The sequence below is a fragment of the Oreochromis niloticus genome, linkage group LG18 (genome assembly GCF_001858045.2).
Source record: "Oreochromis niloticus isolate F11D_XX linkage group LG18, O_niloticus_UMD_NMBU, whole genome shotgun sequence".
NCBI classification, from domain to species: Eukaryota; Metazoa; Chordata; class Actinopteri; order Cichliformes; family Cichlidae; genus Oreochromis; species Oreochromis niloticus.
The window spans coordinates 25,635,731-25,661,614 of record NC_031982.2 but is presented as its reverse complement, the minus strand read 5'-3'; the positions used below and the strand labels follow the sequence as shown (position 1 = coordinate 25,661,614).

At 39.1% G+C, this 25,884-nt stretch overlaps 1 protein-coding gene across 2 annotated transcripts in view; it reads left to right on the top strand.

The window, feature by feature from the left end:
* Positions 1 to 25,632, top strand: part of st6galnac3 (ST6 (alpha-N-acetyl-neuraminyl-2,3-beta-galactosyl-1,3)-N-acetylgalactosaminide alpha-2,6-sialyltransferase 3) — a 101,803-nt gene extending 76,171 nt beyond the window's left edge. For both annotated transcript variants that reach the window (XM_005476699.4, XM_005476700.3), the window contains 2 exons: positions 14,716 to 14,823; positions 19,511 to 25,632. In XM_005476699.4, coding sequence (XP_005476756.1) covers positions 14,716 to 14,823; positions 19,511 to 19,700 — 298 coding nt within the window. In that variant the 3' untranslated portion in view covers positions 19,701 to 25,632. The remainder of the gene's footprint in view (positions 1 to 14,715; positions 14,824 to 19,510) is intronic.
* Positions 25,633 to 25,884: the final 252 nt, after the last annotated feature.

Below are 25,884 nucleotides of genomic sequence, written 5' to 3'. Positions count from 1 at the left end.
TAATATTCTGGTTCTTGATAACATTTTAAATCTAACTAGACACCTGACAAGATCCATGGAAGTGTTTCTAAAAGGACAAATAGGCCTAAGGGACTTAAGTTCAAGCAGCAAAGCATTTTGATTGTGTTTCAGAAACAAACATTTTCAATTATATAAAAAAAGATGGAAGGAACCTCCACTCCACAGGTTCACAAGGTGCTGGCTTCCTAAAGGTGACAGCGCTATTGAGTTATATTCATAGTCATATAGGTTTACTTTACTTAAAAAGGTAAACATGGCTTTAAAAATTCATGCTAAGGGTAAAAGGAATGTCCTATCAAATTTTCAGTCCAGCCAGTATTTACTGACATATAAAAACCTCTGAACAATGAAAGTTTATTATGTTGTTGCCTTAAAACATATGAAATAGAGTTCAGACTTCTGCTAAAAGTTTTAAAAGGGTCGATTTTAACCCACAGCACTATTTACTAATGAGAAGGTGGACTTTTTCATTCTTTGAAAGTGGAAACGCTCCTGTATGTTGTTTCAGAAAAGCTTACATGGGTCATTTCAGACTGCAGATGCAAACGACCAACACGATCATTTAGCTTGAGGACTTGTTGGATATTTCAGCCACGCTAGCTGGTATGGATAAAAGCAGAAAACCCATTTCAGAGAGTCATTGGAGAAAAGGGAAAAACATAAAAGCCTTTTTTCTCCTGACATCATCCGAACAAGAGATGGAGCTTCTCTGCATCAACAGGCGTCTTCTCTCTGAGGGCCCAAATCATCCCCCTGGTTATTAATAGAGTCACATAGAAAAGTAAACAAAACTGGAATTATGGAAAGCAAATTGTCTTTTTCATAATGTGGGCTGTTGGAGGTCATCCCCGATGCTTCACATTGCCTCCTGGCAGAATTAAGAAACGCCTCAGCGAGCCCACACAGCTGCATTGTTCATTCCTATCGTTAAATTGCTGTGCTCTGCGGTCTGTATAAAAGAAAAATGTTGCCAAAATGCCCTGCTTTCACCTCGCGGCTCTGCTCAGGATTTTGTCACTGTTTTGTCCCAGGGGCTCCTCAGCCACTTCAGAGACACATGAAGACATGGTGTGCCGTTCCTCTACACGGAACTCGCCCACGGGCAACCGCAGTGACTTGTCTCACGGTCTCTTGCTGTATGAAGTAATCAATTAATAACAAACTCTCATTTGCATCAAGCTGCACCCTGCAGGGAGAAGAAAATTACATGCGGATGAAGAAATAGAGGGACAGAAGCAAATGCCGTCTGCTGTTCATGTTCAGATCGATTTTTAAGGCTGCAGAGCGAGTGAGAAAGTCCTTCATGTAACAGCTTTATGTTGGATGGTACTTGTGCAAACCCCAGACAATACTGTATATTTGAAGCTCTGTTCGAGTGGCAATTTCTTTGAGCCAAAACAGAAGAGAGAAAAAGAGATTAAGAGAGAGATAGATGGTTGACTTAATGCCCACCCTCTTCTCAGAGAGGAAGGAACTTGGCCTGATAAAATGCTCTCACCAGATTGTGTCTGAAGTAAATTGATAGAGGATAGATGTGTGGGAGGGTGTAGGTCTATCCACGTAAACCTCAAACCGACCTGGCTGAAAGAATAGGAAGTACTTCGCTGATCCTCATCTTGAACTCCTAAATACTGATATAACGTTAGGTATACAGCAGGTTTGGAGGCAGATAAAACAGACACTAATGGAGAAAAATCACTGCAATGCTCCACATAATAACAGGTATCAGAAGGATGCTGATTGTGATGCAGAAGGAACGAGCTGGTATCATTTTGCTGATTAGCAAATAAAAACAACTCTAAATATCAAGGTTAAAACAATTCTAAATTTGGTCACACTGAGGTTTTTTTATATAATTATGTTGTTGTTTTTTTCAGAAATCAGGGATACATAGACTCATCAGCTGTTTAAGGACAGTTTGCATTTCAAACATAATTTAACAAGGAGCGTAATCAAAAAGCATTATGTGGATATGAATTGATTTTGATAAAGTGTGCTGTCAGGTCTCATGTAAAAAAAGATAAGACTCCCTAGTTGGATGGATAACTAGCAACAAACATAATGTTTGTGCAATGGGAAGAGTTACATAAGGTAAGTACAACCAGAGTTATCATACTTAGTCAAAGCCAGACTAAAAACTAAAAGGAGGACCAATCAAAACAATTTTAAGTGACTTTACAAACTAAGTAAAAGAATTCGCACATGTTCACATGACTGTGAGTCAACTGGCTTTCACAAAGTGTTGTGTTTATTTGTACTAACTAATCTGATTTTGCTGACACATTGACTTTGGTGGTGCAAGTTAACTTATATGTTAATATGAATATGCTCATATGAAATACAGACCTGGCTAAGTCCACATGTCTCAGGTATTCTGGACTTTTTAAATCTATTGGGTAACTCATGTGTCAACATGATTCAATCAAACAAATGCAAACCTGGCAGAATAAGAAATAAACAGTGACTAATACCCAAGTGATTTGGTCCATACACGTAGAATTAAAAACACTACAGAAAAGCCACGTATGACGGAAGATTAAAGCTTAATTCAGTGAAGGACTTTGAAGTGCAGCATTATTGAGCTTCACCATTTACTGACCAGCCCATAGTGTCCAGTATTAAAGTTTCCTTTGGCTGTCTGTACACAGATCTTCAAAATCTTTATGCAAAGGCCAAGAGATACAGGAGCTTTCTGGTTTCTGTTTGTAGTCCTTTCGTAATCCAGGTTCTGTTGGTCAATCGCATTTGAGCAGATTGTCCATGACAAAGATTTGAGTTTGTGGAATTGTAGTCTTGAAACAAGGGAATGTTGTCAGATGATGATTTAGCCTTTTGTTATGTTTTTAGCATGGTGAGGTTGAGATGTGCAGGGGAGGGAGAGATAATGTATTATGCAAAGGATGTTGAATATGGAGTTGTCAGCAGGAGGAGAAGTGAAAGATATTTCCTTATTGGTTTATATTTCCTACTTTGTGCATCAGTTTAGTATAGCCTGACCTCTTTTTGTACTGTATGTAGTTATTAATCCTTCATCTTTGTCATATGATTCTCCCATGTAGTTACTTCCTGTTTTATTTTGATAGTCATTTGTCTCTTGTGCCTTATATTTAATTTACTTCCTTGTCTTGTTGTCATGATTGGTTACAGCTGTGTTTTGTTCCTCAGCTCCTTGATTTGCCCTCCTTGTATCTGTGTGTGTATACCTGGTCTCAGGTTCCTTTTGTCCTTTTTTCAAAGTGTGTGTTAATCCACCCTGTTATAACTCTTTGTGTATTGCCAGCATGTTTTTGGATTCTCTGTATCCTCCCTGTGTTTCCCAGTTCATGTCTTGGATTTTTTGAATTCTAGTTGCTTTCTTTGTGGATTTTTGCACCTCATATACTTTGACTTCTAACCTAAATAAAAGGTGATTTTTATGTTTACCTATTCTGCCTGAGAGTCCTGCCTCGGGGTGTTGTTCCTGCTGAATGTTGAAAGAAAGAGGACATGGGGAGTGTTGGTGTGACAGAGGAAGTGAACCTACTAAAATAGAACTTGTGAAACTATTTGTAAATTGGATTTTATGTTCATGAAAATTCCATGTTTTTTCAACTTGATAACATGTTTTTAACTTCTTACATAACTTCTTGAAATGTCCTTGGATATCCACATGGTACACTCGGTCATAATAAAAAGACCTAAAATTAATTAGAAAACAAGAGAAGATTGGATAGACTTTTTATCTTAGGTATTTTTATCTGACAAGGTGTCAACTATAAAGACTAGGTTTTAAATCACATCTGATGCTAACTAAAATAGAAATTTTATTTCCATCCACCAACCAATAGTTAAACTAGTTTTCAGGTGTATGATATCATTTCACCTGTCCATTTTGATTCCTTTACCATTCTTTTGACACCATCATCATGACATTCTTTAATAACATCTGGAGCACAAAGTTGGCCTGCATGGTCAAGCTTTAGACTGGTTTTCCTCATATTCTTTGAATGTTCTAACAGGAAAGTATTCTTTCCCAATTTGTATTATTGGAAGTGAGGCATTCCTCAAGGACTAATTTTATGTCTTCTTCCATTTTTGTATACATCATATACACCATCAGCCCTATGTTTCAGAAACACAGTATTCACCATTACTGTTATGACACATAGTATTACTGAACAATATTGAGATGTGACAGATTTTCTTCAAATGATGCAGACCCAAAGTGAGGATATAGAGTTGTGGTATCCAAACAAAAAGGGAGCGCTACAGAAAGAAACAAAAGGGCAAAAATAACACCAAAGTTATGATATTTCTGGAAAGGGGATACAGACAAGCAATGATCCTAGCTTTGTGCTAAGACACAGGCAAACACATCTAGAGACCGGTCATCTGATAATTGCTAATCATATGGGAAAAAATGTTTAGTCCCCGACTGGTAGTCACTATGGAATTAATTGCAAAAGCTGTAGGGGCCCAAAGTTTGGTAAGTGGCCCCTGGTAACCGTCAGTCGCTAGTGAAAGGGTTTTTTGTTGCAATTGCTTTGGCTGCTTGCAGATTTGCTGCAGTCACTAGTAGTTTGCATTAAAGGCGATGACTTCCTGCAAACACTTGCAAACTGCTCGCTAAATGATAGTGAAACCATGCAGACGCCAACAAACATCATTACTTTAATGGTGGAGACCATTCACCATTAAATAATCATTGTTGTTGTGGTAAGGCACAACCTTTAGTTTAAAGACAAAGGTTCTCAATTTCTGGTTTGCATCATAATTTTTCCAAGTTTCACTGCAACTTAGAGAGCAAATGGTGAGTGTTTGCAGTCGGTATCTTCTAGTGAGCAAAGCGATGTCAAGGAAGTTTTTGGTGCAGCAACTTTCACCTGGTATCAGCCAGCAACCTCAAATAGCTACTAGCCAACTGGTCAGGGAAAACACCCCAACAACCAGTTGAAAACATCCCTGGAAACCTCTGGCCTAAGCTGACTACCCTAAGCTAACCTGCTGCAGCAGGATACAGCTATACATTTAGGCACAAGAGTTGAATCAATGCGATAATCTAACTGAGTAAGAAGGTAAATGACCATAATAAATTCCATTACATTTCTTTGTATCTTGAGTCATGATTTATGAGCTGCCAAAGGCAGTTATATCAGCAGTGGGTCGTGCATAATGAGAGCAGGTGTTCTTTTAAACATGCAGTCAAAGAGTGACACCCAGCCAGGCTATTATGTGAATATGTGCATTTGCCTGATATTACATCATTTATTTTTGCCTACTGTAAAACAGTTTTCGGAGTCAAAAGGATTTCCTCTCTGAGTAAGGATCAAGTTTTCACAATAGAGCTGAGTTATATTCCACTAAGCACTTCTGACAGGTGTCATGTCATATTTGTGCAGCTTGCAGAGGCATTAGATAGCATGGCTCGACTGAATCAGTCGTCAGTGCAGAGTTTCTTGCACACGTGGACAGCTCTCTTGCTGTGAATGTCAAGTGTGAGTTATTGAACAGAGTCGTAGGTAGAGGAGTCTCTCACTGATCCTGGGCAGTTCTCCACCGCTCCTTAGCCCCTGGCGCTCGGCAGGTAAAGCACAACAAGCTCCAGATCAGTCCGACTTAGGGGATTATTTACTTAGACCCCGCTCAGAGCATCTGACTTCATTTCTCAAACACCCTTCATTTCCCAGTGCCAGTAGCACGGCAGCATCCTAGCATGTCAGTCCCAATCGCTCCCGCCTCACTTGTCTCAGGTCTGTGTTGGAGAGCAACAAAAAGAGGGATTTATTGGAGCTTTTTATGCACATTTTTTATTTCTTTTTTTAATCCCCATGGTTCATGCCCAAACCCAATTTATTGTTTTATTTTTCAAGAAAGCTGTCTCAGTGGCTTTAAAGACTGCTTTAAAAGCCAGGCAGTGTCGAGCCAGACATCATGACACATTTTGTTTGCTGTCTTTGAGTAAAAGACTGAATTTTTCTGCTTTAACAAAACAAGCAAATTGCATTCTCTCTGTCCTCCGGCTCTGGATGTTATTTGTCGCCTGCCAAAGCAGCTTCACACCGTGTCTTATCTCTCTTAAATTGGCCACACAATAACAGCATCTTTTCTGCTCTCTTGTCCCATTATAATTGTCACAGGTAAACACATTACTCGTCGTAGACCCTGAATTCAGTCGTTCTCGGCACGTCTTCACTTCCAGACATCTGCTTTGAAACGTTAGCTATCGGGTCAGCGGATCCCACCCCCTTTATTTATTCCTGACTGCCTTTTTGCTCCAGGACATCCAGCTCTCAACTGGGACGTGGTGTATGTGTGCCTGTATTCGTCTCTGTCTGCGTGTGTGCCGCAAGAGTGGCAAATTCCTAATGAATAATGCAGGGTAATAGTGATGTGTTGACAACTCTGACAGCTGAGAGCTGCCGAGCTGTGTATCAGTGATAATGTGCCATTTCCCTTCTGTGCTCCTCCACTCCTTTATTACAGCAAATTGCATTTTTTTTAATTTTCACCTCCCCACAACCCCACTGTCTATGTGTTTATGAGGGTTTTGTTGTACCACTAAACCTCAAAAAACAAACTACTTTCTGTTCACATTTTTTATTAACTCTTTAGTTTAATCTCTGATTGGTTTCTGGATTTGTACCCAGACTCTGGCTTTGTAAGATACTGGTGATTTGAGTGTTTGGCTTCTTATTTAACCACCTAATGAATTCACCAGAGAGTCACAGAGCACACTTTTTTGCAAAGGTCTTTTCCCTTGTTTGCATTTTCAAAGAAAGTGGATTCATACCTAAATTTAATGGGTTCTTTCTTTGTCCACCTCTTGGTGAGGTTTCATGAACTTTGTCTTGATAGTTCATCATGTTGTTAAAATACAAACACAAACATTCTAACTCTAAATCAAAAAATAAAATAAAAGGTTGGTGTTTTTACAGTAGAGACTAGAGGATATTGAAGTCATTATATGATTTTAAATGTGTTTTAGCCTCGTAAATTTAATTTTACACTCAATTAATGTTTTGCTATCAAGCCGCCATAATGGTAATTGTAAAGCACAGATGGAAAAGCAGAGCTTTGTTGGCCTACAGAGGAAGACAACTGGGAGTTTATTTCTCACTTTACAACCTATACTGACAAGAGAGCACCAAATCATGCTTATTGTTCACATATGGTAAAGAACGCTGTAGCTCACCATAAATGGACGCATATCAGCTAAACAGATGAAACGGTTTTAAATTAAAACATTTGCCTGTTTTTTTTTAATTATTTCTTTTAAAAACTTTTCTTTTGCTTTTTGTAACATAAACTGCAACAGCTAAAATAGTTAATATGACATATTAGCACTATGATGGAAACCCTGAAAAATCCACTCGATGGGTTTGATCTGTGTTTTATCCTTGTTAATACCAGCTCTGTTAGATAAAGATTAAAAAAAACATCATGAAAGATCTCATTATTAAAGTTAACACAGTATAATTTTTTACTTCATGGTGACACTAGAGAAAAAGTCAGGCCATCACCAGAGTCAGTAGGATTCAGCCTTTGGCGCTCTGAACATGTGAAATGTCAATGTAATCTATCCAGTAGCTGTTTGTGTCTCAACTTTAGTCTTAAATTATTCATTCTGGCATGGCTAAAATAGAGCTGAGTCAACCAGGTTTGTGGTTTTGTTCGACATAAGCGTACTAGAAAACATTCACGCAATGGCTAGAAGACGAGCCCATCCATCCTTGTTCGTCCACTTAAGAGACGGGGTACACCCTGCAAAGGTTTCCACTTTGTTACGGGACAAAGAAACAAACAAAAAAGTACGCATAGAGCAGATTTAGAATCATCAGTTAACCTAGCATGTTTGTCTTTAGTGTGTGGGAGGAAGAACCCACACAGACATGGGGAAAAACATCCAAACGCCACACAGGACACTCCCACTGTTTGTGTGATGTTAAGCACCAAGCAAAAGAACTACTTTATTTATTGTGTTTGTCCAGACAACATGAAAAGGAAAACGTGACACACATACAGAGAGTGAAATGAAGTGTCCAGATAACTTACCTGGCACACGATCGTGTGACAGATGATGAAATTTGTTGAAATTGGTTGTTAATAAAGTTGCTGATCAGCAGCAGCAGAAAAACACAAGCAACCTGACAAGAACACCACTTACAGAAACTAAAACTTCAGCAATTTTATCATCAAGGACACAGAGAGCATTACTCACAGTAACCAGTCAGAAAAATTCAAAACAATTATTGCACTTCATAATGAGCAGAGAGCACTTTCAAGACTTACATGTTGTGTCCCTACACATCCACCTGCTCCTTCCACCTCTCACAGTTGTGACTGAAATAGCGAAACCCACAGAATGTAAATGTTAAATGTTTCTATGTTAAAATTTTGACCCCTTTGCATTTAATGATGCATGTGTTTGCATAATATTTTGCAGTGACTCTGGACTATGTTTAAGGAGGTTACTGCAAACCAAATGCCCTTGTGTGTTTGTGCGCCTTTGCTTTTTCTGAATACAAAATTTAGATGATGCCTTTGTTATAATGCAGCGAGTCTGAACCAAAGCTATTGGGCATAATTGGATTCTATAAAACTGAAAGTTTAAACCATTCTTCACTGGTGAGTTTTAATAATTTTTCTTATGTAACTGTATTATGTATTATCTTGAGGCTTGATTTCATTCATATCAAAGAATTAGTCTCATGGTTAAAGCAAATGAAAACAATAGTATCAAAGGCTAAGTGTGTGTGTGTCAACATGATATCCTCACAAATTAGTCACTGGCCCTATATTCTAATAAAAGGTTGTGATTGAAGTAACTGTTCTGTAATGTAAATCATGTGCAGCTCACTTTTAGTTCTTTTTATTTATTTTTTAAATTCCTTCCCAGTCAGTTGAACACCCTCACAATCCCTAATACATCTATCGTCTCTAACATCTATATCCATGATTGCATGTGACTTTAAAAAGGTGGAAAGTTCTCAAAAAATTTAGTATATGTTACAAGACAGATGTAATGAGAAAGGGGAGTAATATATTCCTTGGTAATGGAAAAAGAATAGGCGTGAGAAGGTGTGTTAAATAGAAATGTTCGAGTTTTTCCACAAACTGATTAAATTCTTTCACTGATCTTTCATGGGGATGGTATAAGCTAGTTAAAAAAACAGTCCACGGGTTTATTGGGCAGCTCAGGTTTATCTACGAGGAGGCTTTTGGATAACAGCAACAATACAATCGTGTGTTCTGCTGTGTGGGCTCCGTGAGTGAAAGTACTGCCGCTGTATTTCACCTTGATTTTACATCATGTGCACAAAGCCTCAGATTCAAACCGAAATTTAGACTTTGTGAACCATTTTAAAACCCCCAACAGAAACCATAATTTTCATTTTATAGAGTACATACGCAATAGAAAGATTTCTTCCCTTTCTGCTGTCTATACGGAGGCATGCCTATTAAAGGATCTAATCTTATTTAAGTCAGAAGGGAACTGAATGTTTGGTAGTTAAAAAACCTTGACATGCCTCAAAAAAGTGGTGTACAACAGATGGTCAATGCCTAAACACTGTATAACATTCTCAGCTATGAGAACATGCTTCATAATGTAAATGCTGGGAAAATGAAGCAATAGGAATGAGTTCAGGATAGCCTGAACTCAGCACTTCTATGAAAAAAGCTGTTAATATATAAAAATTATTGGGCCACACCTTAATGTTTGAATTCGTCTGGATTAACATCAGCACAAAAATTGTGTGCCAGGAGCTTCGTGGCTGAGCACCAGGCTTTTTTCCCTATAGTGTTTTCTCTATTAGAAAAAATATTAAATGTCCAATAAAAATCCAACATTTTCCTGTAAAATAATAACTACCTAAGAAACCTACACGAGTTCTAGGTTACACACATATACATGGACTGTATTATTATTGGCAAATTCAGCACATAACGAAAATACAATGCCTGCAAGCACGCTGACTTTACTTTAATGCTCACAGACACTATTATTTTCTGGCAGAGCCAGTGATGATCTAATAATAAGCATTCACAAAATAAACAAACACTATACAGCATCAGCTGTGCACCGGCTATTATGAAAATATCTCCAAACAAAATATCTAAAAACATTCACTTACACGTTATTTACAGACAAATAAATTGCACTGGATCTCCAACTTTCCGTTAATAACAGGCTGATGTGCATTTTTGGCTACTGTGCAGTAGCAGAGCAATGAAAAACTGGCCGTCCTCACCCTGATACTCCAAAAGTGTTTTTTCACATGGAATTGACTTTGATTGTTGGAGTTTTCTATCAGTACTGTAGGGTTTTACCTTGCAATATAAAGCACCTTAAGGTGACTATTATTGTGAGTTGCCGCTATATAAAAAAAAAAAACCCAATTGAGCTGAATTGAAACTGTTCATCATGCAATGCATTTTCAACTGCTGCCTTGACAAATGTTAGCTCCGAGCTCTCAAGCCAGCAAAGAAATTGTATTTGGGCTATGAGTCTACATTCTGCTGTGGTCAGGTGTTGATTCTGATGATCTGCTCGGTGTTGCTGTTTTTGATGGCTTCGTCAGAGGCGCCATAACAGAGAGAGCTGTTATGCTGTTAAGCTGTAGCCCATGGAGCAGATAGAGACAAACATTAAAACACACAAAAAATAAATGTATGAATGCTGAATTAATTAATTATTATTTTATATGCATATACACTAACAGTCAAAGATTTGGACATACCTTCTCATTAAAAGTTTTTCTTTATTTTCATGAGTATTTACATTGTAAAGTCTCATTGAAGGCATCAAAATTATGAATGAAAACATGGAATTATGTGATAAACAAAAAAGTGTGAAATAACTCAAAACATGTTTATATTTTAGATTCTTAAAAAATAGCCACGCTTTGCTTTGATTACCACTTTGCACACTCTTGGCATTCTCTCGATGAGCTTCATGAGGTCGTCACCTGAAATGGTTTTCCAACAGTCTTGAAGGAGTTCCCAGAGATGCTGAGCACTTGTTGGTCCTTTTGCTTTCCCTCTGTGGTCCATCTTATTCTGGGTTTAGGTCAGGAGACTGTGGAGGCCAGGACATCTAGCGCAGCACTCCATCACTCTCCTTGGTCAAATAGCCCTTACACAGCCTGAAGGTTTGCTCGGGGTCATTGTCCTGTTGAAATCGCTGCAGGATGCTGTGGTAGCCATGCTGGATCAGTGTGCCTTTAATTTTGAATAAATCCCCAACAAAGCACCTCCACACCATCAGACCTTCTTCATGCTTCACGGTGGGAACCATGCATGTAGAGACCATCCGTTCACCTTTTCTACGTCATACAAAGACACCACAGGTGGAACCAAAGAAGTCAAATTTGGACTCATTACATCAAAGCACAGATTTCCACTGGTCTAATGTTCATTCCTTGTGTTTCTTGGACCAAACAAATCTCTTCTGCTTGTTGCTTTTTCTTAGTTGTGGCTTCTTAGCAGGTGTTTGACCATAAAGGCCCGATTCGCACAGTCTCCTCTGAACAGTTCATGTAGAGATGTGTCTACTACTGGAACTCCATGTGGCATTTATCTGGGCTCTAATCTGAGATGCTGTTAACTTGTGATTTCTGAGGCCGGTGACTCCTCTTGTGAGCCAGTTTTGTCGTAGTGCTTGATGGTTTTGCAACTGCACTTGGGGACACATTCAAAGTTTGACTGACCTTCAGTTCTTAAAGTAATGATGGACGTTCTCTTTACCTAGCTTATTGGTTCCTAATATGAATTCTAACAAGGATCAAATAGGACTGTAAGCTGTGTACCAACCTGACTTCTGCACAACACAACTGATGGTTCCAATCCCATTAAGAAGGTAAGAAATTCCAAATGAACCCTGACAAGGTACACCTGTGACATGAAAACTACTACTACTGCATCATGAAGCTCATTGAGCGAAGGCCAAGGGTATGCAGCACTATCAACAAATCAAAGCATTGCTACTTTCAGGAAATTAAAATATAAGCCATATTTAGAGTTATTTATCATATTTTTCTTTGCTTCATAATTCCATATATGTTGCTTCATATGGTTAATGTATCTACAATGTAGAAAGTGGTAAAAAAAAGAACTGGTAGTGTGTATATATCAAATATGATACCAAAGTTTTTTTTTATGCCCCAGTGACTGTTAGTTTTGATTATCCGTCCAAATAACTGCATTAGAATAAGTGCAGAGAAATGTTCCGAGACTTGCTTCTAAAAGGAATTCAATGAGAAATCAGATACTCTTGTGCTGTTGTGTTTGCTTGTTTGGTCTAACCATACTTGGTTAGGTACTTAAGCAACATAACATTAACTGTTTGCACTATTAAAAATTTAGTATCTATTGCCAGAGAAAGAGAACTGTGCGTCACACCACAAACTGTATTTATCAAACTGGGAATATGCTTTGTACAATATTTATGTATTACAAATATCATATTATTATTTATTTATTTAGCAGATGATCTATTATTTTATAGTGCAACTGAATGATGAGAAAATGACCGAAGTGGTGGCCAAAATATTAATTTCCTCAACAGCTCACTATATCGTCTTCTGCAGCTCACTACACAGAAAATAGAGAAGCGTGAATGAGTGAATGCTTTTGGATACAACCTTTATCTCACATGGAAAATCAGACTGTAAATCATCTGCAGAAAACACATAAGAAACCCTTTTTAAAAGATCATCTCAGTATTTACTACAGAACAATGCTGGTTTTGGTTGTGAAGTTTAATTGGCACAGTTCCTGTATGTCAAGATTTTCTGACTAGTTTTGTGTTCTGGCTTCTTGCATGTAGCAACAGTAGTTTTACTATAGTTCACACTGTGTGCTTTAAAGTCTGGTGAACGGAAAAGAGTGCTGTCCATGGTCCTAACCCTGAAACAGTATCGTCAAAGTATTGAATCCAATAATAGGCATTTGTTTGTGAGTTTTGCATTTGTATTTTAATTTGGAGACAAAAAGAGATTAATTAACATCCTACAAACAATCCGGTTTAATGAAATAATTCAATTAATTCAAGAAGGATGTAATATTTGTTTGTTTTCTAAGTCTGTCTGTACACATACTGATCTACTAACATGAATAATTCTGCAGCTTTGGCCTCTTTAAACAGAAATAGAAAGAAGTCATTTGTCCAGACCTAAATAATCTGAACTTAATCTTGAGCCCACACTATGAATGCTCATAGCAGTAGTTGTCTTTACTGACCTTTTGGGAATTGCATTTGTGTTTGTGGCAACTAATGGATAAATATAACCACAATAAAGAAAAAAATCAAAGGTGCAGACGTTACATCCCACATATAAAAATAACACTGATATATAAGAACAGCAGAAATATAACCAAGAATCAAAGCACACCAATGTTAAAGCAACACAACTGTCATATTAAGTTTTGTGCTTTTTTTTGTGGTTTACAGCAGGTAAAGAAGTGTGTCCAAGACCACTACATCCCCCTTTCTGTTGTCATACTCTACATTTATTGTTTTTGGAATTATTTTTTCTTGATCACAATATCCACTTGTGAAATCTAACAATAAGTCTTTTCAGTCATCTTTAAATTAAAAATTCCAGCTTTTAATTTTTGTTAAAACGTTATTAAGCCCGTCTTTGTCCTATGTGTTATTGAACTGAATGTCCTTGAAGGTTTTGTCCTGTTGGTAAAATAAAACAAGCCGTCTGAACACACCTCCTCGGGACGTGCGTAACTATAACAAACACCTTTCACTGTTTTCTGACAGTTTTTAAGAAAAAAATAAGCTGAAGTGAACAATAATGAAAATAATTTGTAGTTTCAGACCTAATTTATTCATTTGTTTATTTTAATAATGGTGTTGTATAATTGGATGCTCTAAATGAATTTTCATTGCACCTCTCCGTATTGATGCTGCATTACACGGTGGTCATGTCCCATTTTATTTATCATTATCGGTATCATGCAGTGCACTGCATTTAATTTACTCACAGTCTAAGGCTCCTGGTGGTGTTTTGCATTGCAGAGAAGAGGGGCCCTCGGGGTGTGTGGGGGCCCCTGCCTGGAAGAGGCTAGGGAAGCACATTTTATGACCCACTTCAGGTGTTACTAATCAGGTTTCTTAAAAAAAAAATCTTGAGTCTGTGTGCTCTGTGTTTGAAAATGATCAAAGCTCTCTTTTTTTAAACTTTGATGGGTCAGAGCTCATAAACTACGGGTCTGATGATGATGATGAAAGGATAATGCATGTTGTTATTGACCGGCCTGCTTCACTCACAGGGGATGACTGCTGTGAATGAAGCTAATCAACAACAGCAAGCATTTCTCAGCCTTTAAATATACAGTCACTGTGAATGTTACAACCCCCTAAATTATCACTGTACATAATATTTATTTGGTCTCTAAAATTAGAAACATTTCTCATGTGACATTGACATATGGTTATGCATCTGCCAGCTTTCTTGCTGTTCTGTAGATACATATACATTTGAGCTGAGGCTCAGATCCAGAGCAGCCTACACTAAGAACATCTGTTAGGATAATTATAATTCTTAGCTCAGCTGAATTACAATCACACAAGAGGGACGTGTACAAAGGGCTGAGAAATGGCATACTTAAAACTTTGTGCTTGTTTTTTATTTCAATGCAAATGATTAGGATTTTTATGCAAATGAATATTACAGTGCATTATCTGTAATTTGTGTCTTGCAGGATCCAGTCCGGCTCCTACCTCAGCACAGGCTGGTTCACGCTCATCCTCGCCATGGACATGTGCAAAGAGATCCATATCTATGGCATGATAAATGACACCTATTGCAAGTAAGACATGAACTGTCACGCTCCCCGCTACCCGCTCCCACACCTTCCTTCCTCTATACTTGCATGAAAAATGCACGCGTTCCTACAAAACTTTGAAAACTCCATTCACATTCACCGCAGCGCCGGCCAATCACAACCTCCCATAACCACAGCCTGCCCTGTTACATTTCCAATGCCTCAGTTTGGATTTAATGGCTGAGTTTCTATGCTGAAATCCATATTGGGTTCTCTGTGCCGTGAATACCATTATGTTTCCCTGCCTAGAATACCCAGCAGGCAGCAGTCTCTCTTTGGCTGCGGGTGGCTGGGCTGCAGCACCCCGATTCCTCCTCTGCTTCGAGTTTTATTTGTATATCGGGCCCGTCGTCTTCTCTCTGACTCCGGGGTGAGTGATTACTGTCTGACTGCGAGGCCATGGGAGGGATGACAAACAAGATGCTCTTGCTCTGGGCATGGCTGCTCAGTCTCAAGTCATCTCAGCGTTGATGATCTCGCCTCCTCTCGCAGCTCTACCTGAGCTCTCTCTATCCCCCAAATCAAACACTTTTACCTAATGCACACTGAAAATCCTGACTTTTATCCTCTCTGTGCTCCCCGTGCACAGCAGGAGCTGAAATAAAAACAGCCCAAGACACATGGCGGAGCGAAGCGATAATATAACCAGCATGGAGGATTTTATGATTCAGTGAGGCAGTTAAGGGCCAGTTTTCTCTCCCTGCCTGTCTCTCATTTATTTCCCTCCATCCTGCATAGGACAGGAGTATATTGTGTTTCACCAAGTTTCTGAGTTTAGAGTCACGCAAAGTGCTTTTGTCAGCTGGATGCTCCAGAACAACAAGGAGAAGGAAACTTTTGTGTGGCAATATTCATGGTTTTAGTTAGGATTGACCCCAGTGGTTCTGTGGCAGTGGTGCTTCAACAGGTGTTGCAGAGAGGGTGAAATTGAATTTATTTGTCAACACTGGTGCACACTGTGTGACACAGAAGAGAGGCAGTGATTGGGCTTTGTATTACTGTAAGCTGGCAGACAGCCACGGTCGCTTTCCCGCTGTGGAGCCACTGGCTGCCGTGATGGCTGTTTCCCTTCTCTCTGTGTTCATTCTCTCAGTGCAATTGTTACACAAGTCATCCTCTCATAAAGCTGTCACTCGCCATTAGAAACCAGTGGCAGAGTGCACAATGAACCTTATCCATTGCTCCAAGCTTCCTTCTGTTTTTATTGATCCCTTCTTTTGAATGCAAACTCTAAACCGAGCGACGCATCGTGAAATCCATTACTGTACATTACTGAGCTTGCTGCATGTTTTCAGATTTACTTTGTCTCAGAATAGAAGTGAATCTGTTGTGATGTAAATCAGAGTTTAGTTAAAAGACTATTTATTGAATAAATGTGGGCGCTGACAGCAGCCCCTTTTTTCAAATAAGGTAGACCTGCCGAGTAGAAGCCTTTGCTCGCGGCAGAATCAGCTCGAATTACTGAACACCGTCTCAAAGGAGCTTCGTTTTAACGGTTTAATAATTTATTAATTTGTTTTCTTACTTTAGATTTTTATTTCTTTTAAGCCAAAACCAAGAACGCTAAATGTAATCTTAACTGTGAGAAAGAGAAGATTGAAAATTTTAACAATATATATTTATCAATATGTATATATTTAACAATATGTAAATACTCAAACATCAGTCATGGTTTTAATTTGATCTGCAGTAGAAAAATAAATACCAATATGTTTTTTTTTTTTAAACCTGCAAACACATTTTCTCGGGGTGCTATGGTTACACACATGCATGTTATGTTAAGTGATGAATCTAAATTGGTCCTAGCTGTGAATGCCTGTCTCCCTGAGTTAGCCCAGCGATGAACTAGCGACCTGTCCAGGATGTACCTTGTATCTGTGAGAGCTGGGATGGGTTTGTGAGCTGTGACCTTAGTTGGATAAGCAGTTAAAAAGTTGGCTGGATAACTGGATGGATAGACATTAGACAAATATTCTACTACTATAACAGTCTCTACTTTGCAGGGCAGCTTTTTCATAATTTTTGAGACTTTAGGCAGGGATTTGCTCCCATTTATACACGACAGCATTAACAGGATGTAGAGTGATGAACTCTGGCCTGGAGATCCTATTCCAGTTCATCCCAAAAGTGTTGGATGGGCTGCTGTTTTTCTAAAACCAACTGGGAAAACCTTTTCTTTACTGACCTCGATTTGTGCCTGTGGGATTTGCCTTGTTGAAACAGGAGCAGGCTGTCTTCACTGTCTGCCATAGCAAATTAAAAATGTTCCCTGACAAACATGTATACACCTGGATAAATAAAATAGCTTAGCATATGTACAAACCCAATTCCCAAACAGCTGGGACACTGTATACAATGAAAAACAGAATGTAATGATTTACAAATCCATGAACCCATATTTTACTCACAATAGAGAACATATTAAGTGTTCAAATCCTGGGAGAGGAATGTTGTCCCATTCTTGGCTGCTTGACAGTCATGGGTTGCATTTGTCATGTTTTTTGTTTCATGATGCTCCAAATGTTTTCAATTGGTGAAATATCTGGACTGCAAGCAGGCCACTTTGTCACCCGTATGCACCTTTCAGCATTAATGGTGTCTTCTCAGCTGTATAAGCCGCCAAGTCTACAGACTGTGATGTACTCTCATAACATCAGACTTTTGAACTGAACACTGATAACAAGCTAAATACTCCTTTTCCTCTTTAGTCCAGAGCATGAGATGTTCATGTTTTCCAAAATGAATCGAAATTTCAATTCATCTGACCCAAGAGCAGTTTTCCACTTTTATGTTTTTTGCCTCCATATTTACGTATGAGATATGGGACAGAATCATGCCTGTTTTTAATGCTATGCTGTGAGGGTCCAAAGATCATGAGCATCCAATAGATTTCTCCAGATTTTACATTGAGGAACATTATTCTCGGGTTAGGGTTAAATCAACATTCAAAGGTATACAGAGGTGAAAAATCTGTAACCAAAGTTTAAAAAAGTAAACAAAAAGATTTGTACTTAATGGATAATTAAAAGGCAGGCAGATTGAAGTTACATGAAGCTGAAAATTTCCCACCAATACATTAATTAAATTGAAAAGCTTGATTAGGACCCCCAAGCATTTTCATATTAATATGTCAGTATTTCAATTCCAAATAATTGATACACGTGTAGACACACCCGGTGTCTTTATCACAGTTTCATAAATGTTCATAAAGGTAAAGTTTCCTGGCTACAGTGCAGTTAGTTTACTCCATTTTTAATACTATACTGCCACAGTATACACTTTTGTTAGACTTTTGTATGCCATGTCGGTGCATTTCTCCAGCATCAGAATTGATACAGCAGAACTAGAGAGATCATGTTTTTTTTAACACACTCATTCTTCTTCCTTGTCAAAACCTACCGCCCACAGTACTCACAGTGCAACTGAACCACTGACAGGTCAGTTGGAAATTCGAATGTAATATGTGTGGTGGCTAATGTAGCCTCAAGCTGATCTCAGACACAGATGAGGAGTGGGCTGAATCTTTTTTTTAACAGCTTTTTTCCCCACATATGCAGTGCCATCCCCAAGTGAAGAGGGTGTACTGAGAAAATGGAATGAGTGCTTTGAGGAGCTCATGAATGAAGAAAATGACAGCGAGAAGAGGAAAATTGGTCAATCAGGAAGTGCTGAGAATTAGGAAGGAGGAAGTGAGGGCAGATGTGAAGAGTGGAAATGCAGCTGGGTGTGACATACCTGTGGAGGGTATGGAGACGTCTAGGACAGAGGGCAGTGGACTTTTTAACCAAACTGTTGGAGAATGCCTGAAGAACAGAGAAGTGTATTGGTACTGATTTTCAACAGCAAGTGTCATGTGCAGAGCTGTAGTAACTACAGAGGTATAAAGCTGATAACCCATATCGTGATCGTGAGTGTTAATGGAGAAGTATAGAGAGGGTCAAAAGGAGCTGCAGCATGCCTTTGTAGGAACTGTGGTACTGCATGAGGAAGTCAGGAGTGGCAGAGAAGTATTTAAGGGTGATGCAGCACATGTACGAGGACAGCAAGACAGTGGAAAGGCAAGCAATGGTTCAAGGTGGAATTACATTGGCTATGAGCCTTTTCTTGCTTGGTGATGGGCAGGTTGACAAATAAGGTCAGACCGGAGTCTCTGGACTATTCAGTGCACAGAAGATATTGTGATCTGTAGTGAAAGTAGGAAGGAGATAGAAGAGAGCCTGGAGCAGTGGAGGTACGCTCTGTAGAGAAGAGGAATGAAAGTCAGTAGAAGCAAGACAGAATAATAAGTAATTGACACTGGACAAGACAGGTAAAGAAGAGAGTGCAGACAGGGTGGAGCGGGTGAAGATGAGTGTCAGGGGTAATTTGTGACTGAAAGAAAAGACTGTAGTGAGAACTGCTATGGTTTGGAGACAGTGGCACTAACAAAAAGACAGAAGGCGAAGCTGGAGGTGGCAAAGTTAAAGATGTTTTCAGTGAGTGAGGATAGACAAGATTAGAAATGAGTTTATTAGATAGACAGCTCAGGTTGAGCCGTTTGGAGACAGTCAGGGAGGTATAGCTGAGATGGTCTGTACATGTGCAGAGGAGGGATAGTGCCACTCCCAAACAATTGTAGACGAAAGTTTTTAAAACAATGTCTAAATAATCTTCTTCTTCTTTTTCATTTTAGGACAGAGGATTACAAAAAAGTTCCCTACCATTATTACGAGGCAGGCAGCCGGGACGAGTGTGCTGAGTATCTCCTGCATGAGAGTGCCCCATATGGAGGACACCGTTTCATCACGGAGAAGTCCGTTTTTGCCAAGTGGGCAAAGTCTCATGCCATCAAGTTCTTCAACCCACCATGGCAGCTGTCGTGACCCTGGCTGAAGCAGCATGGAAGCATCATTATCATCATCATCATAACTATCATCCACAGAGACAAAATGTATCTCTGCACTAACCAACACACAGCCATTTTTGCACAAATTCCACCCCATATCTATTAATAAAGGTTGTTTTTAAAGTCCTGGTTGGTTACACATGGAGCCTCATACAAAAAAAGAAAAAAAAATTACATAAAAGTTTGACAGCAATGACACATCTCCTGCTTTTTTGAATTTAAAGCCTTCTCCTGAATTTTAGAGCTGAGGCCTGCTGCTCTGCACTGACTAATCGATCCGCTCGCTGCTCTGTGAGTCTAGCGAAGGATGGTTTGAACTTTAAAAAAAGGAGAAGAAACAAGCGTCCGTCAACTCGCAGTGACCTCAGTGGCTCAGATGTCCGTATTCTCTACACATCACAGACGCCGAATTTACATTTTCTCTCAAGGCTGTAGCAGAAGAAGCGCTTAGCTGCTGCCGTGGAGGCGAGTCGCATCAGCTTGGACGTCTGACGAGCTCGTCCACTTTGTTTCCTCTGCGTGTCTGTCTTCTGTCAGGCTGTAATTAATCTATAACGAGTATCATTCAGGCCTTCATCTCTGACTGAGCGAGTAGTGAAGGCAGATGCTCTGTCAGATTCAATTTTACTCCGTTCTGTTCAAAGACGCTTCAAAACAAGGTCACGAGAAAAAGACAGCACTAGCAGATTGCAGTCAAACTTGAAGGTAAACCAGAGGTGGAGATGTAAATCAGCTTTTTTGCTTCTGTGTGGTCATACACGTAACTTAAAGATGTCCTCTTTGTGTTATTCTTTTTCTTTTTATAATGCTGTGAAATTGACGATTAAGACACATGTTGTGGTGTTGGCCTGATGTCCTGATAGTTTGCTAATTTATTCCCGCGGAGATAAATTGTTAATTCTCTTGAACAGTGTGCCAATCGACAGTGTGAGTATCACAGCGCACAGAACAATGTGCAATTAGAAGCTTCGTCTTTACGGAAGGAGTTAAGTCATTTGTGACCCTGCAGAGGGAGAGATTTATATGTGCAGTGAAACCATTTGAAGTTAATTGTATTCTGTTATCATTGTGCCTGCAACATACTCTGCAGTTCATCGTATAGACACAAAGGAAGATGCTCTCTCTCATACTCTCATCCAGCTTTGTGCCTCTTTGTGTGAACGCATCTTCCCATTTGTCTCTGGATGGAGCGTGCGCGTCTCTTGGCTCGGGCCATTACATTTGAATGCATCTGTTCCAGGACGGTGAAGAATAATCAGTGAAGTGGTGAGGTGTGTATGCTGGCTGGTAGCTGTGGATGTGACCACGACTGCCCCTCCTGAGGCTGTGATTAGTGTCCTGGTCAGAGCGGTGGCCCAGAGGGGAGGACTGGAACGACTCAAAGACTTCAAATACAGACTGCTCGATGCAAACAGTCCCTGGTGATTGCAGCTGAGATCCAGAGTCTCAGTATTGCTGCAAATCAATGCTTAACAACACACGGAGGCTATGGTGTTTGTCTGATGTGGTGATTTGCAGATCAAGTTTACAGGTTAAAACTTGACTGAACATAAGCATGAAATCCATTAGATTTTTTTCAGGTCCATTTGTAGCTTTTTCTAATGCTTTCACTTAAAAGAAAAATGGGGGTTTGGGGGTGAAAAGTCAAATTTTTACATATCAGCAGAGTTTCGGCAACTCTGCACTCACTGCATTTCATTTGAAACCAGGTACCACCTACACGTTGAAATTCAGTGCTTCAGATTCTGCGCAAGTTATTTGTAACCTAGTAATCTTGTGTGAGTAAAAACATAGAACATGGGTGTCTGAATGTACTTGCTGATGGCACAGGAACGATTAAGAAGGTGCTTAATGTTGCTAAAACCTCAAGGCAGCTACAACTTGCATATGTGTATTCAGATTCAGTAGAAAAAACAATTGTAACAATGCAATGACCATATAAACAACTCATTTTTGATCTTAACTTGTTGGCCTTATAGCATCCCCCCCGCCCTCCCCTCCCCAACATCTAAGCTGCTTTTAAAGCCCATAAGATGTAGCTGGAGACCTTGAAAAACAAAGGTATTGGATGTACCTCAAGTTTAAAGGCACCTTTGTGGAGTTTTTTTTTTTAATCAATAAATAGCAGTTAAATTTACATTCAGAAGTCATTGTGCGTATCCTTGAGTTTAACAGCTACAATGAATGGACTCCCTACTCAAAAAACACTCTCATAGCCCCATTTTGTGACAAACAAAATGTGGAGCCACTCGTAGAGAAAAAGAAACAAACAAACATTCAGAGCAATATTAGAGGTCACAAACTCCACAAAGTACTTTTAAAGGTTTTTCTTTTTTCAGAGTTTTCTACTTTGAAGAGGTACACTAAAGCACTTTCAGACTCCACCTCAAATAGTTTACTTTGTAACAGTTTTCTAAACTCTCTCTGTCAGTGTTGTTTGCCTGAAGCCGTTTTCACACATGCACTTTGGACAATTTTGTGAGAATCAAGTTGGGATATTTTCCACAGTTGTCTTTCCTCATATGTATCACACAGCAGGAAATAGTCAATTTTAGATGCGTTTGCCATCCTAGAAATACTCTGTGTGGTTTAGGTGAGGGAGCTGCATATATACGACTTCCTGGAGGCATTACACATGATGCACTCGCTGCATGTAATATTAGATACTCTGCTCTCACGTCGGCACACGTCATACAGCCTTTGTACAAGTGAGCTGGCAGGTTAAAGACCAGCTAATGCCTGATTTAATTGCATTAGACATTTGCAGTCTCACCTCCACCTTTGTTGGGTTAGTCCTAGAAAGGTTCTGTGCAGCAGTCCATGCATGAAAACTGCTTTTTGTTACAATTTTTTGTGCTCAAGCTTATTTATTTGAATCCCTAAAATCATAATCAATCAAAAACTAACAAAGTAGTTTAAGTTTTGAAGGAAATTTACAGTAATGGGGTCTAACCATTATTTCCATGGTCTAGACAGAACTTTCTTGCAGGCTTATAAGAAATCCTATTGATATTACACTTCGACAGCTTGATCTGTATGACAGCTGAGCAAAGCCTTCCCCTGATGAAGACAGTCTTCTGTGATTGAAAGCTGTGGAAAAAGCTGGCATGTGGATTTTATTGTCAATTTTAGAGCAGTTTTAGCACATCAGTAAAATCAAGCTTTCTGTGTTCTTGTGTATCTGATGCACTTTTTAAAACAACAGTATGTTTCAGTCCAAGAGAGCACAGCAAAAGCTCTGCTTCTTTACTCAAAACTGTTGTCACCTTGTCACTCGTTATAAGTCAGCCCAGCTGATGAGCGCATCGGCAAAATGTAAAACCTTCCTGCTTTAAATTCCTCCCGGTGTAGCTCAGCGGATAGGAGACGGCCGTAACACAGGCGGGGTCAGTGGTCAGATTTCCTCGGGGATGGCGCGTGTTCAAGAGGTGTTTGGAATCCCAGCACGACGGGTAGCAGTGGATCAAAGTGTCCTCCACATGTACGTGAAGTATTAGAGCATGAAAATGAAATCTGGGCCGGCAGAGTTGGAAATCATACTTCTTCCCCTTCCCGTGGGGACAAAACAGCCGTAGACACTGAAGCGTGGATACGTACAGTAGGCCATGCATGTTAAACATTTAACATACATGTTTTATACATCTCGCTCAGCACATGATTGTGCAGTCATCTGGCAGCTCTCCAACAGGCAGTTGCATTTCTGCTGTAGTTTTCAACCTACATTGTAAAGTGCTTCACATCAATATAAGAAACTGAGATTTGCTGTGAGACACGTTTGATGTGTTTTTAGGGTTTTTTGATGAATTATTTGAAGGCTTTTTGTTCATTTACTCACAAGTGTGAGTACTTGGAAAAGTATCTCCAATCCTCCTTTTGTGGCATGTTTTTAATTTATGCATTGATGCCTTTTTTGTTTGTTTGTTTGTTTGTTTGTTTGTTTTTTGTTGATGCAGTGGTTTGTGTGCAGTCTTGTTTTTATTTCTGCTGCTTCAGGCCGCGTAGTTGGTTATTTTCTGAGCAACAGACACTGCATTGTTCTCCGCTGGAGCACACTGGATGAAAACCCACGGATGCATTATACAGTATATTATGAAGAATACATCCTCTTATGGGCTCTCATGAATCATCTGTGGCTCACAGGAAGGGGACTGAATAAAAGACTGGGCAGAGATGCAGGCAAATAATAAGGTAGTTTTATTTCCAGAAGTTCTTTTTTTTAAATGCAAGAGCTTTTTTTTTGTTTTTTAAAGAAAATATGAGCGTTCATATCTGCCAGCTAAATATACAGCCAGCAACAGGTTACAGTAGGTTAGCTTAGAATAAAAAATGAAAATGGGTCATAAAAGGTAACAAAATCCACCTAATAGCATCTCTGAACTTCTCCCATTAAAATGTTTTATATCTTATTTGTTTACAAAAACTTTGCTCTTTTACATAATCATTACTAGTTGGCCAGCTATGAAGTGGTTTTCCCTTGTTTGCAGCTTAAGTCGGGGGCCTGAAGCTTCATATTTACTGTACAGATATGAGAATGGAATTGATTTGCTCAACTATTTTTTTGTGTCCCAAAATTCTGAACTATTTTACCCCTTTTGTTCTCATCCAAACCTTAAAGTATCCCTTAAATAACCTCAAGTCATGTTCTGAGCAGTGCTGTTTAATTTGAAAGAGTATAAACGGTCTTTAAATCAGAAGAATATTAGAAGAAGTCTGCACTCGAATGAAAACACAGATCAGCTACAACATTTAGACTGGCTGCTAAATATTGAGCCGTCCCCCTTTCTGTAGCAAAAACAGCTCTGATCATATGTGAAGGTCATCCTGTAGACTGGGTGTGTTGTAGGGCATCTAGCACATGCTGCAGAAGTTTGGGGGCTGGATCACCACCTTAGGCTCATTTTCGTGTTCCTTGATCTGTTTCTGGGCAGTTTTTGTCTGGAGTAGGTACCCCTACTCTAGCTTTCTTAGCTCAGAATTTATTAGCACTAGTCCTACATGATCAGGTCAGTTTTACAGAGCAGAGCAATGCAGACACACTAGCACATGCTTATAAATGACAATGCATCGCTAACTATGGCATACGACAGGATGTAAGCTTTCTAAGCAGAACACTGGGTTGATGACAAGATGATAAGTGTAATTAATTTCACCTGTCAGTGTTTTTAATGTTGTGGCTGATAGGTGTAAATAAAAATTAGGGGCAAATGTTGAAGTTAAAAGCAAACCGAAGTCCTGATTAAAACATTTGAGACTCGACATTTGCAGAACAAAGCCGTGAATTTTATTATTCGTCACAATTTAAAATACACTCATTATTTTTTCTGGGTGTCCTGCTGTGATAGTCGAGGTAATTACAGTTTGGAATTTAGTTACAATTTGACAAAACTTTTGATTGTCTTCAGTTCTTTATGTAGCACATTATTTATTCGCTCCTAATTATTGTACTTGTTGCCATTTTAAACTCTTAAAGTGCTTTTTTACATTGAAAAGTTTGTCATCTCCTTTCCTCTGTGCATGTCTTACAGTTATTTTGTGTCCTGACACATGTTTGTTTTTCGTGTCCGGATTAAGTGTCCTTGTGAAGTGTGTAACTTTGCGTGTTTAAGTTGCATAGAATGTAAAATGACACTGTGATGAAAAAAAGTGGTTTTGCTAACACAGCTAACACACCTTTTTTTTTTAATCAGTAGTGAAATAACATCCAAATGCTGCATGGATTTTTGCAGGTTATTGAATTGTACATTTCGTTAAGAATAATAATAATAGTGATTATATGTGATACTTCTGTCATTTGCTGTCTGCATATTAGCTAAAATTAGATATATTGTGAATGTTCTTATTTTTACCGATGTGAAGTGTGTCCTCTGTCTTTTATTCACTGTGGGGATTAAAGAAAACCGTAAAACTCCTTTTATATGATTAATTTCTTTTTATAACAAAGCCAAGTAAGGAGGATAAGAATATAAGACGACTGGTGAAATGTGTTCATGTTATATGAATGGAGCGCCGGCTGAGCTGTCATCTTAAATCTGGTGTCTCATGAGAATTTTAAAACGTCAGTAGAGGAGCAGAGATGTGCTGAGTCCAGACACTTCCTGGGAGTTTTTGGTTTTTATGTAACCTCTGCATAAATGATCATAAGTTTGAAATAATAATGCCTA